At 36.1% G+C, this 17,479-nt stretch overlaps 2 protein-coding genes and 1 non-coding gene across 5 annotated transcripts; 2 read left to right on the forward strand and 1 right to left on the reverse strand.

Moving 5' to 3' along the window:
* Nucleotides 1-8,132: 8,132 nt before the first annotated feature.
* Nucleotides 8,133-8,283, forward strand: LOC133291805 (U4 spliceosomal RNA). Its single transcript, XR_009748837.1, has one exon. It is a non-coding gene; the product is annotated as a U4 spliceosomal RNA (small nuclear RNA).
* A 1,729-nt stretch (nt 8,284-10,012) lies between these two features.
* LOC133291772 (thiol-disulfide oxidoreductase LTO1) lies at nt 10,013-13,154 on the reverse strand. Of its 3 annotated transcripts, XR_009748835.1 has the most exons (7): nt 12,807-13,154; nt 12,432-12,688; nt 12,229-12,341; nt 11,347-11,497; nt 10,739-10,876; nt 10,502-10,637; nt 10,013-10,290 (listed from the first exon to the last, which is right to left on the reverse strand). XR_009748835.1 is itself a non-coding variant. In XM_061490097.1 (6 exons), the coding sequence occupies exons 1-6, from the start codon at nt 13,123-13,125 to the stop codon at nt 10,563-10,565; spliced, it is 1,053 nt and encodes a 350-aa protein (XP_061346081.1). In that variant the 5' UTR covers nt 13,126-13,154; the 3' UTR covers nt 10,335-10,562. The 3 variants fall into 3 exon arrangements, 2 of the variants coding, with proteins under 2 accessions (XP_061346081.1, XP_061346082.1); XM_061490097.1 differs by lacking the exon at nt 10,013-10,290 and having other exon boundaries at nt 10,335-10,637; XM_061490098.1 differs by lacking the exon at nt 10,013-10,290 and having other exon boundaries at nt 10,336-10,637; nt 11,347-11,494.
* Nucleotides 13,155-15,154: 2,000 nt separating this feature from the next.
* Nucleotides 15,155-17,463, forward strand: LOC133291766 (thiosulfate sulfurtransferase 16, chloroplastic-like). Its single transcript, XM_061490089.1, has 7 exons — nt 15,155-15,354; nt 15,478-15,558; nt 15,735-15,845; nt 15,954-16,027; nt 16,258-16,328; nt 16,432-16,485; nt 17,152-17,463. Exons 1-7 carry the CDS (start codon nt 15,263-15,265, stop codon nt 17,224-17,226), a joined length of 558 nt encoding a protein of 185 aa, XP_061346073.1. The 5' UTR covers nt 15,155-15,262; the 3' UTR covers nt 17,227-17,463.
* Nucleotides 17,464-17,479: the final 16 nt, after the last annotated feature.

The raw sequence follows: 17,479 nt of genomic DNA on the forward strand, positions 1-17,479 counted from the left end.
ATTATAAAACTGCCACAATATAAAAGTGTGAGAGACATTTGTGAGAATATAATGTTTTTTAAGTTGCATTAAAAAATACAATTTTTTTGATGTATTTCATTAAAAATATGTTCTTATGTTGTGAAACATGCTATGATAAGAAGGTTTGAGGTGAATTATATTATTATAGATGCAGAAAAATGTATTATTATAAACATATATAGCACCTCAAACCCTCTTATCAAAGCATATTTCAGAGCATAAAATCCACAAGGAAGAATCTAGGAGTCCCGTGAAAAATCTGCAATTGGCCGGATGCCCCTTTTGGCATATGTTAATTTTTATTTTAAAAAGGGACCACCGGAACGGGACCACATTATATTATGGAAAAAGTGTATTATTTTAAAAGTATACAAAATTGTGTCATCTTAAATGAGAGAAAGATAGATCATGGGAAAGAGGGAGGGGAAATTTTTTTAAAGGTATGAGTCACACATCTTTGTGATAGTGAAAGAACAAAAGGTGTGTCATTTAAAATGACAAACCTTTTTCCCTTATATTATATTATTTTTAAAAAAACTTTTTTAAAAAACTACATCTCGTTCCCGCTTTCTTCCACTTCCATTGTTGTTCTCAACAAAGACAAAGAACACACACTCTCTCATTGTGTCTCGCGGCTTCTATCTCTATTCAATAGATGTTTGCTTTTTGTATTTTTTTTTATAATTTCAAGATTTTTTAAAAGAAGATTGCATTTGGTGTTGGTTCGAAAAGAACTAGGAGACTTCTGGGTTTAAATGCTCTAATAGTACTATTGTTGTAAATTCGAATTTTATTTGCGAGAGATAAAACATACCAAATGAGGTGTCATTGCGTAAATCTCGAAAAATTATGTGAAAAAAAAACAAATTACCTGATTTGAATACCCGAGTCAAAATTTATGACATTCTGAAGTGTTACATTGAACTGTTAACTGTTTGTGCCATGTGTCAATAATACCAAACGAGTCACGCCTCATTTAGGCGTGAGTGCCTCGTGGGTCACGCCTAACTTAGATTTGCGTGACCACTCTTGCCCAATCCAAACATGACATCTTGCAATTAATTATTATTTTTGCCACTTTTTACATTATGCCAAATATCGAAGAACAGAGTAATATGTCTTTCAGATGCTTATGACTAGAGGTGGCAAAGTGGGGGGCTCGCCCCGCCCCACCCCGTCATCAACCCGTCAAAAAATGAATCAGCCCGCCCTGCCCCGCTTTTGAAAGTGGGCTGAAAAACTCAGCCCGCCCTGTCCCGTTTGGAGGGTTGGGCTGGTTGGGCGGGTTGGCCCGTCAACCCGAGCCTATTTTACACTGACCCGTCTCGGCCTGCCTATGCCCGCCATCAACCCGCCAAAAAATGAGCCCGTCCCGCCCCCGCTCCGCTTTTGAGGTGGGTTGAAAAACTCATCCCGCCCTGCTCCGTTTGGCGAGTTGGACGGGTTGGCCTGCTAGGATAAGATCACCTTTGATCTTATTCTTCAACTAATGAAGACCAAGTCTTTAGGAAGAGTTTGTTAATATCTTGTATCTGTATAGTTTGGTTAAGATAGTTTGTTTGTTCTCCATATAGTATTGTTACGATAGTATTAGTATTGTTACGATAGTTTGTTGCAGTTTGTTGTCATTTGTATATATAATTGGCTATCTGCCACAAAGCAATACAACACTTATCATTCAATCCTTTCATACTTTTCTATATGGTATCAGATTAACAGTAACGATCCAATTTCCCATGGCTGATTCAGATTCTTCCGCTGCCAATGACAATACCAATGCAAAACTCACATCAGAAGCAGCCATCGAACCTACCCTTAAACCTTCTGATCCTCGTTCCCCATTTTTCATGCCCACATCTGATAGCCCTGGCTTATTCCTTACAAATGTGGTGTTGAAAGGAGAATCTAACTATGATGTCTGGGCCAAAGCATTTAAAAATGCTCTCCTTTCCAAAAATAAGGTTGGCTTCATCGACGGTTCTATCACCAAACCTGCCAATGATGCGTTTGATGAAACCCACACTTGGACTCTTTGCCATTCCATGATCAACAGTTGGATACACAACACTATTGATCCTCTACTCAAGCCATATATTCATTATTTCCCCACAGCCAAGGCCCTTTGGGATGATCTACGGGAACGCTACTCCATTCAAAATGCTCCCAAAATTTATCAACTGAAAGCAAACCTTTTCCAGTTGCGACAACAGGGCATTTCGGTCAGTCAATATTATACCAAACTACGGGGAGCTTGGGATGAACTTAATGCTGCACGCGCACTACCTGATTGCCCTTATGGTGCTCATTGTCCTGTTACTCAACATATCACAAAAGAAATGGCTGATGATCGGGTCTATCAATTCCTCCTAGGCCTGGACAATGCTATGTTTGGCACAATCCGCACACAACTGCTGAACCAACCAAATCTACCATCTCTGAACAAAGCGTATTCCACGTTAGTTCAAGAAGAGACTCAATTCCATATGGCTCAGACTCATGAAACCCGAACTGATGTGCTCAGCTATGCTACAAGAGATATTCAAAAACTCCCTTCCTCCAATGCTGATCCTGTTCGATGCAGCCACTGTGGTAAGCTATACCATGATGTCTCTAAATGTTACCAACTTCATGGCAAACCACCCTATGGTCGGGGTAGAGGACGTGGCAAACCCTATGACAAAAGGAACTACACAATTAGTTCTCCTGCACCACAAACCGCAGCTGCCATACCTACGTTTTCCAACCCGAATTTCGTTCCAAATCTGACTCCTGAGATTCTTCAGCAGATTGCCAACATGGTTGTCTCTCCCTCTACACCCTCTGTTAATACTACAACACTTTCTGGTAAGCACATTCCAAATTACACCTGGTTAGTGGATAGTGGTGCTTCTCAACACATGACTGGGAATCTTCAATTAATCTCGAATGTTGAATCCATTCCACCTACTTCCATAGGCTTACCAGATGGTGATCAACTCGTATCAGTTCAACGAGGAATTTTTCAGTTGACATACAATATTATTCTTCAGGATGTGTTATATGTTCCACAATTAAAATGCAATCTTATCTCAGTTGCTCAATTACTTGCTGATACAAATTGCATTATTTCTTTTACTCACACTGGATGTGAATTGCAGGACCCCACAACGAGGATCAAGATTGGACTGGGTAGATTGCAGGCTGGTGTTTATGTGCATGACTCCTTAAATAAAAGATCGTCCCTTACTACATGTACTGCTCAAAAACAACAGACTGCAGATATTTGGCATCGTCGCTTGGGTCATCCGTCGTTTCAGTCCTTGCATTTTCTCCCTTTTGTTACAATGAATAAACATAAGGAAATTTCTTCTTCAGTATGCGATATTTGCCTTAGAGCACAACAAACTCGCACTGTATTTCCTGTTAGCATTAATAAAACTACTTCATGTTTTGATCTTATTCATTGTGACATATGGGGTCCATATCAAACTGCTTCTTTAACTGGTGCAAGATATTTTTTAACTATTGTGGATGATTTTAGCCGAAATGTCTGGGTTTATTTAATGAAGACTAAAACTGAAACGTTCCAATACTTATCTCAGTTTCTCTTGATGGTTCGTACTCAGTTCAATGCCAATGTCAAAATAATACGATCCGACAATGGTTCAGAGTTCTGTGCTACTAATCTTCGTAAGGTTTACTCAGACATGGGGATTATACACCAAACATCATGTGTGGACACACCACAACAAAATGGACGAGTCGAACGGAAACACAGACACATTTTGAATGTAGCACGGGCACTACGCTTTCAAGCTCATCTTCCCATTGAATTTTGGGGAGAATGTGTTCTCACTGCTGTTCATCTAATCAACAGGACCCCGACACCTCTTCTTCAAGGACAGACTCCATTTGAACGCCTTTTTAATCGTACACCAAACTACGATCACATTCGTGTCTTCGGATGCCTTTGTTATGCTCATCCACGTCCCAAATCGTCAGACAAGTTTGCTGCAAGGTCAGTCCGATGCCTGTTTCTGGGATACCCTTTTGGCAAGAAAGGATGGAGGCTTTATAACCTTGATACACAGACCATATTTGTCTCTAAAGATGTGGTATTTGAAGAAACCATCTTTCCCTATGAAACCCAAACAGAAACTCCTACCAACATTGAAGTTTCCCAACTGATGCAGTCTCATGTTGAAGCAGAACCAACACCGGCTGCACACGACGCATCTTCTTCCACTCAATCAGTTGATTGCGAAATTGCACCACATCCTACAACTCCTGCAGATGTTGACCAACGCTCTTTACCTTTGGTTGCACACTATGAACAGTCCATACTACCAGGAACTGTTACATCAGATAATCTAGTCGACCAACATGAACAGTCTCAAATACCATCAACTACTGCATCAGAAACTTTGGGTTGTGGTCATCGTTCTCGCCATCCTCCCAAATATCTCAAGGATTATACATGCACCAATGTCATAGCACATAATCCAGCAGCCTCTTCTACCTCCTCCAGTCTATCCTCAGGTATTCCTTATCCCATTGCTAACTTTGTTTCTTGTTCTAAATTTTCTCCCGAACATCAACAGTTTCTTGCTGCCATTTCTTCTAGAGTCGAACCTAAATCATTCAAAGAAGCTGTCACAGATGAACGATGGCGTTTAGCAATGCGAAAGGAAATTGATGCACTTGAGCAAAACAAAACATGGGAGCTTACTTCTTTGCCACCTGGTAAACGTGCAATCCCTTGTAAGTGGGTCTACCGCATCAAATACAATTCAGATGGTACTGTGGAGCGATTCAAAGCACGGCTGGTAATTGCTGGTAATAATCAAATACCTGGCGAAGATTACTTTGACACATATGCTCCTGTAGCAAAGATGGTTAGTGTGAGGACACTTCTGGCAGTAGCAGTTGCCAAGAAGTGGAAATTATACCAGTTAGATGTTACAAACGCCTTCTTACACGGAGATCTTAAAGAGGAAGTTTATATGCGAGTTCCTCAAGGCTTCCAGCATCACAAACCCCATCAAGTATGCCGCTTATATAAATCACTCTATGGATTGCGACAGTCCCCCAGAAATTGGTTTGCTAAGTTGCGGTCATCTCTTGAGTCCTACGGTTTTACTCAATCTAAGGCTGATTATACTCTATTCACCTTACACAAGAATGGTCACTTCATCGCTCTTCTCATCTATGTTGATGATATTATCTTAACTGGGGATGATGCAACCACATGCAATGCTGTCAAAACTTTCCTCCACTCATGCTTCCATATCAAAGATTTGGGGATTTTAAAATATTTTCTTGGAATAGAAATGGCTCACAGTTCTTCTGGTCTCTTTCTAAGCCAACGAAAATATGCTCTCGACATATTGGAAGATGCTGGCCTCCTTGCATGCAAACCTTGTGACTTTCCTCTTGAAACAAATCATAAACTTGCTATTACAGAAAGTCCCACTTTCTCGGATCCAGCACGGTACAGAAGGCTCATAGGACGTCTAGTTTATCTGACTATTACCAGACCCGAGTTAAGCTAATCCGTCCATGTTTTATCGCAATTCATGCAGAATCCCACCGAAGCTCAATATGAAGCTGTCTTACGTATTTTGCGATACATAAAAGCTAACCCCGGTCAAGGATTACTGCTTCAATCAGAAAATGACCTTCTTCTTCGAGCTTATTCTGATTCCGATTGGGCTAGCTGTCCACTTACCAGGCGATCAGTCACAGGCTATTTTATTATGTTAGGCACTTCCCCTATCTCTTGGAAAACAAAGAAACAGCCTACAGTGTCACGCTCCTCTGCAGAGGCTGAATATCGCGCAATGGCAGCAGCCACAGCTGATTTATTATGGATCAAATCGTTCTTAACCTCTCTTGATGTTCCCCATTCACAGCCAATGCTTTTACATTGTGATAACCAATCTGCTATGCAAATAGCTGCTAATTTAGTGTTCCACGAACGCACCAAGCATATAGAAATCGATTGTCATTTTGTGCGAGATCATGTTTTACGAAATACAATCGCTACTTCTTATGTTCGTTCCGATCAGCAGATTGCAGACATTTTTACCAAAGCCCTTGGCATGAAGCAATTCGGTTTTCTTCGCAGCAAGTTGGGCATTTCTTCATTACATGCTCCAACTTGAGGGGGAGTGTTAGGATAAGATCACCTTTGATCTTATTCTTCAACTAATGAAGACCAAGTCTTTAGGAAGAGTTTGTTAATATCTTGTATCTGTATGGTTTGGTTAAGATAGTTTGTTTGTTCTCTATATAGTATTGTTACGATAGTTTGTTATCGTTTGTTTCAGTTTGTTGTCATTTGTATATGGGTTTTATTTTTCTTATGTTGCATGAGACAAGTTGTCTCATGCAACACACAAAAAGTGGGTGGGACCCGCTTTTTTATTTTCTCTCTCTTCTTTTTTAGTGGGTCCCATTCACTTTTTGTGTGTTGCATGAGACAATTTGTCTCATGCAACATAAGAAAAATAAAACCCTTTGTATATATAATTGGCTATCTGCCACAAAGCAATACAACACTTATCATTCAATCCTTTCATACTTTTCTATAGAGCTGAGCTCGTTTTGTCGACTACTCTTTTTAAAGGAGTTATTAAGCAAAACCCGATTCACAACACCTCCGCGACTGTGCAAGCATATAGATGAAAAATGTTTGTAAGCAGGCTTACACTTGCAATCTGCAAAGAAACTCAAATATGTAATTTTGGATGAAAGGGAACAACCTCACCAACTGCTCCAAAATGCTATGTTTTTTTTTTTTTTTATAATATTAATTTTAATTTTTACAATACCATGTTTTACAGAAAGAGTGGCAAAGTAAAATCCAATGCGAAATGAAAAGGAATATATACATATGTATGTATGTGTAATTGTGTATGACAAAGCACAAACAACTCACCTATAAGCTGTGCAGTGAATGTGCTACTACAATGCTACCTTTGTAACATTCAGCCTAAGTCTTAACTAGGTTGAACAGATTCATTATAACCAGACACTTGAGCCAGCTCTGATAGTTCTTGTTCACCACTCAGAACCTGCAGGAAAATGTCCAATGCAATGAGAACGAAACAAATTTGGCTAGAGCAGAGTAGGGTACCCAATTATAATCTCAGTTGCATAATATGGGAGTTCAACTTCAGCCAGGCTGCTAATGTAGACAACGGAAAAATTTGATAATTTTGAATTTTCTGTTACAAGAGTAAGCATTCACCTGGGTTTCATCTCCAATGGGAGTAGAAAAAGACAAAATAAACATATCACCAGCTGAGGTTCATTTGAAAGAATAAACCTATCCTTCAAATGAAAATTCCTTAAGTAACCACCAAGTTAATACATCACCAATCATTTCTTACAGTTCCACATTACGATTTACGATATTAGACTAGTACGTTGTCATATACGAGTTGAGGTTTGCTATTTCCAATTTGCTATGTCTTTGTGCCAAAACCCTAATCTGTTTGTTATGGACGCATAACATACATGAAGGCTGTGCAAAATGTTCCATAGTAGCTTAAATACGTTCTACACATATCATATATAAGTCAACATGAATAAAACTGAAACATCTAATAAAAAGAAATTCTGGACAAGAAAATTAATATTAGCAATGAGATGAAAGCCCGGAAGCAAAACTTTATGAAAGAAGATATACTGAACAACGAAATATTGGAAAGGACACTAACTAAGAATCGTTTCAACCCGAAATTTTAAAGTATTAGTTAAATGTCTTTTTAATGATTTATATTATTCTCTAATACACTTTTCATGTAAGAGTCCTTTGAATTTGAAGCGTAAATATTACAAAGCTCTATATATCCTTCAATCTCTATATATCCTTCAAGCACCACATGAAACTTTATGACTCTTTATATATATAAGGTCCTGAAGAATATGATTTTGGAATTTTTTTGTTCAGCGTAAAGAATGCTGAAGTGGCGTGTGGTGTTGGAGAGCAAAAACATAGAAGTTCCGCCTTAACAATTCAAGCGAAGGTAGGAGGACAGTGTAAAGGAGAAGTCTCACATTGCTGACAGGAGGAATGACTGAGGTTCGAGTTTATATAAAAGAGGAGCCAAGTGAATAACAAAACCATCTTTGCGCTTGGGGCAATGACGCAGCTAGTGAGGTTCTAACCGAGGCGCGTCAATTGCTGGTTGAAAACTATTTCCAAACCCCCTCTTAGGCCTGGGTTTTGCCTTGGCCTTGGAGAATTTCTGGAAGGGCTCCCTTTGGGGAAAAGCCCTATAATTCTAGTTCAATATTATTTCCTTACAAGATTGTTTTTCGATGTTTTTAGGAACTAAAATGTTAAAACAAATCTATATTCCATTTCAGTTATAAAAAAGGTTCATTTATATTAAAATAAAGTTCATTTATATTAAAATAAACTAAAATGTTAAAATTAATTAATTTTGATTCGATTATCTCTTAAAGCAAAGGAATTGTAAATTACAAAACTCAATATACTTTTGTTTTGCGTGCTGGAGTTCATGTAAGAAAAGTGATTGTGTTATGTTATAGAGATTTGTTTTGCGTGCTGGAGTTTTTTTTTTTTGCTTAAAAATTGTGGGTCCCACAAAATATTGTGTGTAGAAAAGTTGTTGTGGTCATGTTAAATGATAGATACAAATCCTCAAAAAAATTATGGTCACTTTAGTTTCTTAAAAAAATAAAATAAAATTAGTCGTCCAATCCTTTATGAAATTCAAAGTAGACTCTATTTTAGTCCTTTTAGGTCTAATATGTGTTTTTTTTGAATTTGTGAGGGACTATGATTTCAATTAAATGGATTCATTTTAAATTTTTTAAGAATCTCGAGACTGTTTTTTTACGAGACTAAAGTGAGACAGTATATTTTGTTAGAGACCCAAACAAAGTTTTACTCTATTTTTTTTATGACTATCTTAATTTTAACTAGTAACTCGATTCACTAATTAATTTTAAATAATTTTTTTGGTAATCAATTTTACATAAATTCTAAAAGTAAATCTATTATAGAAAACAATTAATGTGAAATTAATTAATTTACAATTAAATTATATATATATATACGCGCGTGCGTATGCCTGTAAATTCGTCACTTGCAAGTGTCTGGAATTTTATAAACATGAACTTTATTCAATTTAAAAATATTATAAATATATTATAATTTAATGCAGGATTTAAATAAATAAATTATAGCATACCAAAAAATAAATAAATTATATAGAAAGTATAGTTTTTTAAAGCATAAATACGCAGACGAGATCCTACACTAGGTTCCGCGAGTTTGCAAAAGAAAACAATGCATAAAATTCATTTTATGAAATATCTCACTTTTCATTCTATTTTTTTTTTTTGGTAAATCAGTTTTCATTCTATTCCTTACGAATTTCATGTTCTGTTCCACACCAATATCATTTCATTTTCTTCTCAAGTCCTTTTAAAATTTATATATTCATCACCAAATCACTAATAAAATAAAAATAAAAATACATATCCTAGTTAAAAGTTATCAGTTGCTATATCCACAATTTTCGTTAAATATTTATAGGGGAATGCATTCATGCTGTTGTAGGAAAAAAGAAAATTGATTTCCAAAAAAAAAAGGAAAAAAGAAAATTGTTCTATAGACACAATAATTTAGGAGAGAAAATGATAAAAGGAGAGAGAAAACACAATGCATGGGCCATAGAAAATTGTATCTGTAGGAAGAAAAAAAAAATTCCTGTGACAGTACCGATATATTACCCATATTTATAACAAGGATAGCACTTAGGACAAATTTGACAGACTAAAAAGAAAATTGAGATAACCATAAAACGAATTGAAGTTATGAAACCAAAAAGACCCTATAGTTATACCTTTCTTTGTTATGTTTCTTTTGGTTCATTTTTTTTTCAAACTATGTATTTTTAAATTATTCTTCAATATCTACGCTGCTTTTTATTCTTTCAGCACTTGCTATATATAAATAATTAATAATCTAATGTAAAAAAACATAACCATGATTTATGTTATTAAAATTTAAAAAACATTTGCTTACAAAATAGCCGTCTACTTTCGGCACTTCTAAACAACAGAATAATATACTACTTTTTACATTATGTCAAATATTGAAGACCAGAGTAATACGTCTTTTAGATACTTATGACTCTCTTTATAGGGGTGATTAAGCAAAACCCGATTCACAACGCCTCCCCGACTTTGCAACCCGATTTTGCAAGCACAGGGATGAAAAATGATTGTAAGCAGGCTTAGACCTGCAATCTGCAAAGAAACTCAAATATGTGATTTTTGGATGAAAGTGAACAACCTCACCAATTGCTCCAAAACGCTATTTTTTTTTTTTTTAAATTTAATTTTTACAATACCATGTTTTATAGAAAGAGTACCAAAGTAAAATCCAATGCGAAATGCAAAGGAATATATACATATGTACGTATGTGTAATTGTGTATAACAAAGGACAAACAACTCACCTATAAGCTATACAGTGAATGTGCTACTACATTGCTACCTTTGTAACATTCAGCCTAAGCCTTAACTAGGTTGAACAGATTCATTATAACCAGACACTTGAGACAGCTCCGATAGTTCTTGTTCACCACTCAGAACCTGCAGGAAATGTCAAATGCAATGAGAACGAAACAAATTTGGGTAGAGCAGAGTGGGGTACCCAGTTATAATCACAGCCTACAGCCTACTGCCTTCTTTACCTGGCCATTAATAATCCAGGTGGGGAAACCTTCAATTTTGGCGTCCATGCAGGCCTTGATCATTTTAGTTCCTGTCCGATATCCTTCTGGAAAGCATTCCACATAATCCAACTGCTTAGCTGCCTCTCGTCCAAACATCTGTATCAATGGGTTAAGGGAATTATTATGCTTGAGAGCAAGTTAAACAACAAACTGTAGCAAGCAAGGCTTGTGAACTGTCCTCTCTGGACATTATCAAGCATAGAAAGATAGGTTGACAAATTAAAATTAAGTACGTTAGTATGCTATGATAGGCTTATAGAAAAAGGCATTTAATGACAGTACCAAGAGCAGTAAAAGTTTTCATGAAGAAGAAATAAACCATGAAATTTATGAATCCATTGACAACTCCTTATGAAACCAAGGTCAAGCAGTAGTCATTCGATTGAAAATTACATTACCGAAGTTGAATTCTAACAACTAAACTAATCTTACACAACACAAGTCATTCACTTCTCACAAGAATTGATGACAATTTCAAGATTGAGAAATGCATAACAGATGATGATGATTTACATTCCAATTAGTATGTTTAAAAATCTAAAAAGGAATTACAAGTGACCACATACCTCTTTTTGTTCTAGACAGTGCGAACACCAGAAAGCTCCATACATTTTAGCACCTATGGATTGCAAATACCTTGCTAGAGATATTGCAAACGGGCTTGACGGAGTTGTAATCTCAGTCGCATAATATGGCAGTTCAACTTCAGCCAGGCTGCTAAGGTAGACAACGGAAAAATTGAGAATTTTGAATTTTCTGTTACAAGCATAAGCATTCACCTAGGTTTCATCTCCAATGGGAGTGGAAAAAGACAAAAAAAATACTACCAGCTGAGGTTCATTTGAAAGAATAAACCTATCCTTCAAATGAAAATTCTATAAGTAACCACCAAGTCAATACGTCACCCATTTCTTACAGTTCCACATTACGATTTACGATATTAGACTAGTACGTTGTCATATACGAGTTGAGGTTTGCTATTTCCAATTTGCTATGTCTTTGTGCCAAAACCCTAATCTGTTTGTTATGGACACATAACATACATGAAGGCTGTGCAAAATGTTCCATAGCAGCTTAAATACATTCTACACATCATATATAAGTCAACATGAATAAAGCTGAAACATCTAAGAAAAAGAAATACTGGACAAGGAAATATTAGCAATGAGATGAAAGCCCGAAAGCAAAAATTTATGGAAAAAGATAAACTGAACAAGGAAATATTGGAAAGGGCAGTAAGTAAAGGCATGGATTGAATGGACAAACTAACCCAACCTTGAAACTGGCATCAAAAGACAGTAGAAAAATGACAATTAGAGATAATTGATAAATGGCATCGATTGGTAAGTGACAACACAATTGTACTACATAACCCCAAAAAATGAAATAAACAAGTAGAAGTGATGAAATGGTGCTAATCTAGTTGCGAGAAAAGCAATAATATTCACCTTGAGGAAGCAGATTTAGAATTGCTATAGGAGGTGTTGAGAGTGAGAATCACTAAGCTAGCAATAAACAATTGCAGGCCCACTTGTTTATACGTCTCTTGCAATCCAAGGTCCTATAAAAGAAATTCCAAAAAGAGAACCAATCAGGCAACAACATGGAAAAGAAGTGTTAACACTAAGACAAAGGCTGTAACAAAATGAACCTTCACTGTGACAAAGAATAAGGTGAAGGACAATAGAACCGAAAGTAGGCAATAGGAGCAAGATGACCCAGAGAATCTCGTGGTTAAAATGTACAAAAAATACGCACTAGCAGCTGCCATGGAGGTTGTGATTCCAAGCAATACAAGTTGAGCATTCGATTTGTTAATCCCAAAAGCTAAATTATTTGTAGCCAATTGGAGACTAAGAGAAGCAACCAAGCCATACGCAGCCATCCCAATCATAGGAAGAGGAAAACCTGCCAAATGCAAAAGAACCTTCATTCACACCATTTTTCAAACACTTTACCAGCAATACAGTTCATCCACACAAAATCCAAATTCTGATAGAATCAAATGGCTATAAGGTTATGATACCGAAAACGATGGCGTAATCACTGTTGAGTATGTCGGAGCAGGTGGCGCCGCCGACGGGGCAAAAGGCTTCGGATTCGGTGAGCTTAAGGTAAGTGAGGTACGAGGTTTCGAGGAAACCGATTCCGGCGAGCCCTGCAGTCAGCTTGTGAGCCCAACCGTTGGGAGGCATGGCGGTATCTGAATCCGAAGAAGAAGAGGAACATTTGAGAGGCGGCAATACGGGTCGGTTTGGATAACCATGGTAACGAGTCGGAGCTCCGAGACTGAAGAAACGAGAAGACGATAGTGACAGTGTGCCCAAGCTGATGAAGGTAGCCATCGAGAAGCTCTAAGCGTCTCTAGCTACTTCTCTCTTCTCCCCAAAACGCTTACCATCTGATTCGTTTTGATGAGAATGGGCCTCGTTTAAAGCCCAACGCTAGGCCCGTTATATTGGGCCGGGTAGGTATGTAAACAGTGGGTGTGTGAAACCAAAGAGTTGAGGTTTAAGGGGTGAAAATATCTAGGCCCAACACAGAAGGTCCATAAGTTCCGGTGTAGCTGGGGCTGGGCGATGGTGTTGCCACGTGTTGAAGAATCTCTCCAGTCTCCACCCATATCCCATGGGCTTTTCTGAGGTGGAAACTTATCCATGACTTCGTGAGTCGTGGGTGGTGGGTCCCTCCACTTGCTTTATTTATTTCATGTTGCTGTAACCTGGAGGTAAGGTGGGGCTGGGCTTATCCATGCAAAAATTTCTGAGCCATTACGTGTCATCTGATAGGATTTTATCCAAAATAAATGCGCCTCTTATTTATTAGAGATGCTTCTGAAATAATTACTAAATCATTAAAACATAACATATAGTACCAGATATTTTTATTTTACCCAACTAGCATTTTTTGGTTAAAAAGATTTCTCCGGAAAGGGAGGTTTATCTTATATCAAGATGAAGCCTTTTATGAATTTTTATAATAATATATAACCGATTAATACCACACATGATTTAAAAATAATTTTTTTTTCGGAAACCTTCGATGGGTAAAGAATTACCATTTTATACCCGGGGTACCATATTGCGTACATTATTTTAAAAAATTAACTTTTATATAATTTTTCCCCCGGGAGATTGATTCTTATGCTTATCCTACAAAATGCGCAAGGCTAAGAAAATAAATTAATTGCTATTTGATTATGATGCCTTTGTCTACTTCGCCTTTTAATATTCGAGAAATTGTTGGTTATATTTTTTATGGGAAAAAATGTGTCATTTAAAATGACACATCTTATATCCTTTCCTCCTCATAAAGAGGTAACATTCATATCTTTAAAAAAAAATTAATTTTTTTTTCATGATTTATCTCTTTCTCTCACTTAAAATGACACAACTTTGTATCCTTTAAGATAATACACATTTTTCTCTTTTTTATACTTCTTTATTATTCTAGTTTTTTTTTTTTTTTTAAGAAAGAGCATATTAACTATAATGGTAATGGATTTTCTCATGTATTATTTAATATGACAATAATAATGATGAGAATGAGAAAAAATATTAAAATAGAGAATGAGAAGATCATCACAGTTGATTTATTTATAAATAATTAGGATATTTTCTTATAACATCATCATGTTAATTACCACACGAGTTTTAAAGAAAGTGTTCAAAAATACCGTTGACATTAAATACTTCATTTTAAACGTAATAATCATAAATTATACGATATTATTTACGTAACATAAATAAAATCAAATATTTGAATTTTTTAAAAAAAGAATAAAAATAAGAAATTGATTATCAGATTTTTATTCTTAACGATAAATTTAAATATTTTAATTTATAAAAATTTCAAAGATAATATAATACAAATGAGAACTATATACAGTGTTAATTACTAATCAAATTAAAATTTTATAAAATAATAATAATTATATTATTTAAAATCATAATAAATAATAATAATTATATTATTTAAAATCATAATAATTAAAAATACTTATGATACCAATTGATATTTAATTATGGTGAAAAAAATACGGTCAGAGATGAAGTAATTAACATATGAGGAAATAAATAGGACGCGATGGGGGAATACCGGTATAGTGTGTTTGAGTTTAGTCAGATTAATACCGTGATCAACTTGTTTAATGTAGTAGGATATTCTTACATCCGTATAATGGTACAAGAGTTAAAAGTCTTACCTTCAATCTTAATCGTTGATTCATTTAGTGAAATTAACGATAAAAATATAGCTTACACATAAAATGTTCCCGACCCTTGTTTAATAATTAGCGAACTTTATCCATTTTTTATTTTATTTAAATTTCGATTATTGAGCCTATTAAAGACAGGTGTGGATGACGATGCATGCACCTTTTGAAATCTTAGGCTTTGCAAACGACAACCTTAATAATTCATAATAGAGCAACCACTCATTTTTGCATTTGGTATCTCCCATACCGATATTATCACAGCGACGATGAAAGCAATGATAGCACCGTCCGTTGATGTCTCCGCCGCTTGCTTCGGTGCCCCTCCGTCGTGTGCTCCCCTCTGCTCTCCGAATATCAGGTCACTCTAACGAAACCATTCTTCAAAAATACTAATATACTCTTATCTCTCTATGTTATCTTCATTTCTATCCTTTATTTGCCATCTCTGTTTCTTCAACTTCAACGTGTTATTATCATGCAGTTCTTCATTTCTAAAATCCCTGAACTCTCACAAGGGACGGAGAAGAAGCATTGCTGTTCAACATAAGTTTCCAAACTTCCGGTAAGCGTAAACAAAGTGTTCATCATCATTCACCAGCTTCGAAAAACAGGAGTTTTTTTTTTTTTTTTTCCTTTTCTTTTAATTATTAAAATTACAGAGAAACAACAGAATCATGTTTAGTAATTACTATGTATAAATTGTAATGGTATGAATGATCATTTGATGGGTTATTGAAGCATGGAAGCTGCTCTGAATGGAAATTTGGAGGCTATTCAAGTTCCAACTTCGGTGCCAGTGCGTGTAGCACACGAGCTTCTTCTGGCTGGGCATCGGTATTTGGATGTGAGGTAAGCGCTTTATTGTCACCAGTAACGTACGTAATGCATAGAGCGTTTTTTTGGAATCATGTTGTGGAAGAAGCCAAAACCCCACCTCCTCCTCTGTTTTGTGTGCAGGACTCTAGAAGAGTTCAATGCTGGACACGCTCCTAGCGCTATTAACATACCTTACATGTTCAGAGTTGGATCAGGTTCTATTTCAATTCTCATATAGTAGTTAGTCCATCCTTGAAATCCAAGCATTTTTATTAAAAGCTCTAATTAAAACATTGGAGGTGGTGATTACAAGAGAGGGTTATAAACTTACAATATATTGTGGTACCCCACCAGAGTCTCGTGCTCCTAGGTATTTATATTTTTTTAAAAAAAATTATTCATATATTCTATGATCTTAATATAAATTCTCCATTCATGTATTCAGGGATGACAAAGAACAGCAACTTTCTTGAAGAGGTCTCCTCACATTTTAGGAAAGATGATGAAATCATTGTTGTGAGTGCATAATTTTTAAACTCCAGTTTGCTAGTCATTTGATTTTGTGTGTTATTTTTATGTACTGCTGCTTAATTCAGATTTTCATATTCTGGTTTCGCAGGGGTGTCAGCTTGGTAAAAGGTCTATGATGGCTGCTAGTGACTTGTTAGCTGCGGTAAGCATGCCTTCTTCAGCGCCTTAACTTAGAATTTAGGCAATTGCCGTTGTTGATTGGAGTTGAAAATAAGCATCCTAGTTTGTTTGAATGTCTGAATCAAGTTTTGTTCTTGCCCAGCAAGGCATCTTTCAGGGTAGCTGAATACAAACTTGATCGAACATTCGGTTTTTCTGTTCCTCTTTTAATAATACTACTTAAACAACGGAATAAGGTTCTTCTAAATTGAGTGATCAAGAATTTAAAGCGTATCCAGATCTTAACTCATTAACATTTAAGAAAGATACACTTTCACGTAAAGAGGAGAATTTCAGAAGAGCTTTTTCCTAAACAAAGTGCTTGCTGGACTGATAATTTATTTCGTGATGCTTTTAAAACACACTTCTACCTCTTGTTTGATATTGCACTCTGAAATCTGGATATAGTTCTAGAGAAAAATTTGGTATTGCCGTATTGGCATTTGAGTTGAATGCACAAATTCATTTCGACTTACCATCAACATAGTTTGATAAAAATTATAGCAGTACTAATTTTTACCAGGTTTTCCGGAATAATTATTCTTGGTTTTCTCGTCATACAAATTTCCCAAGGATATTTAATACCTTACGATCTTGCAAAACTTGAGCTCAAAGATTGTTTAGTGACTAAAATTTCTTCATTATGTAGGGGTTCACTGGAGTCACAGACATAGCTGGTGGTTATGCTGCTTGGACCCAAAATGGACTTCCAACAGAACAGTGAAGTGTTCCGGTTGGACCTGCAGCTGTATATAGAATAAATTTGGGTGGAGTCCCATGGATGGAACTGCGGAAACACTTCACCGAGGTAGTCGTAATCAGATACTGGTTCCCTAAATGGAAAAGTACATGTAAATGCAGAAATGGTTATATATATTTGTCGATATCAACAATTAAAGAAGGTTATTCGCAAATAAACTCTCTTTCTTGGCTTGATGTGTTGTTGATGATGCCATCGTCTCCTTAGTTCAATTGTT

The sequence above is a fragment of the Gastrolobium bilobum genome, unplaced genomic scaffold (genome assembly GCF_033153095.1).
Source record: "Gastrolobium bilobum isolate Gb01-03AN ecotype WA unplaced genomic scaffold, APGP_CSIRO_Gbil_v1 utg1885, whole genome shotgun sequence".
In the NCBI taxonomy this organism is placed as follows: domain Eukaryota; kingdom Viridiplantae; phylum Streptophyta; class Magnoliopsida; order Fabales; family Fabaceae; genus Gastrolobium; species Gastrolobium bilobum.

Excerpts from the sequence above, each read along its gene's own strand:
- LOC133291772 (XM_061490097.1), bottom strand. The coding sequence starts at position 13,125 with ATGGCTACCTTCATCAGCTTGGGCACACTGTCACTATCGTCTTCTCGT. Across the intron at positions 11,498-12,228 it reads TCTAAATCTGCTTCCTCAAG|CAGCCTGGCTGAAGTTGAAC; the intron begins GTGAATATTATT and ends TGTCTACCTTAG. Across the intron at positions 10,877-11,346 it reads ACTGTCTAGAACAAAAAGAG|ATGTTTGGACGAGAGGCAGC; the intron begins GTATGTGGTCAC and ends CCATTGATACAG.
- LOC133291766 (XM_061490089.1), top strand. The coding sequence starts at position 15,263 with ATGAAAGCAATGATAGCACCGTCCGTTGATGTCTCCGCCGCTTGCTTC. Across the intron at positions 15,559-15,734 it reads CATAAGTTTCCAAACTTCCG|CATGGAAGCTGCTCTGAATG; the intron begins GTAAGCGTAAAC and ends GGGTTATTGAAG. Across the intron at positions 16,486-17,151 it reads CTAGTGACTTGTTAGCTGCG|GGGTTCACTGGAGTCACAGA; the intron begins GTAAGCATGCCT and ends TTCATTATGTAG.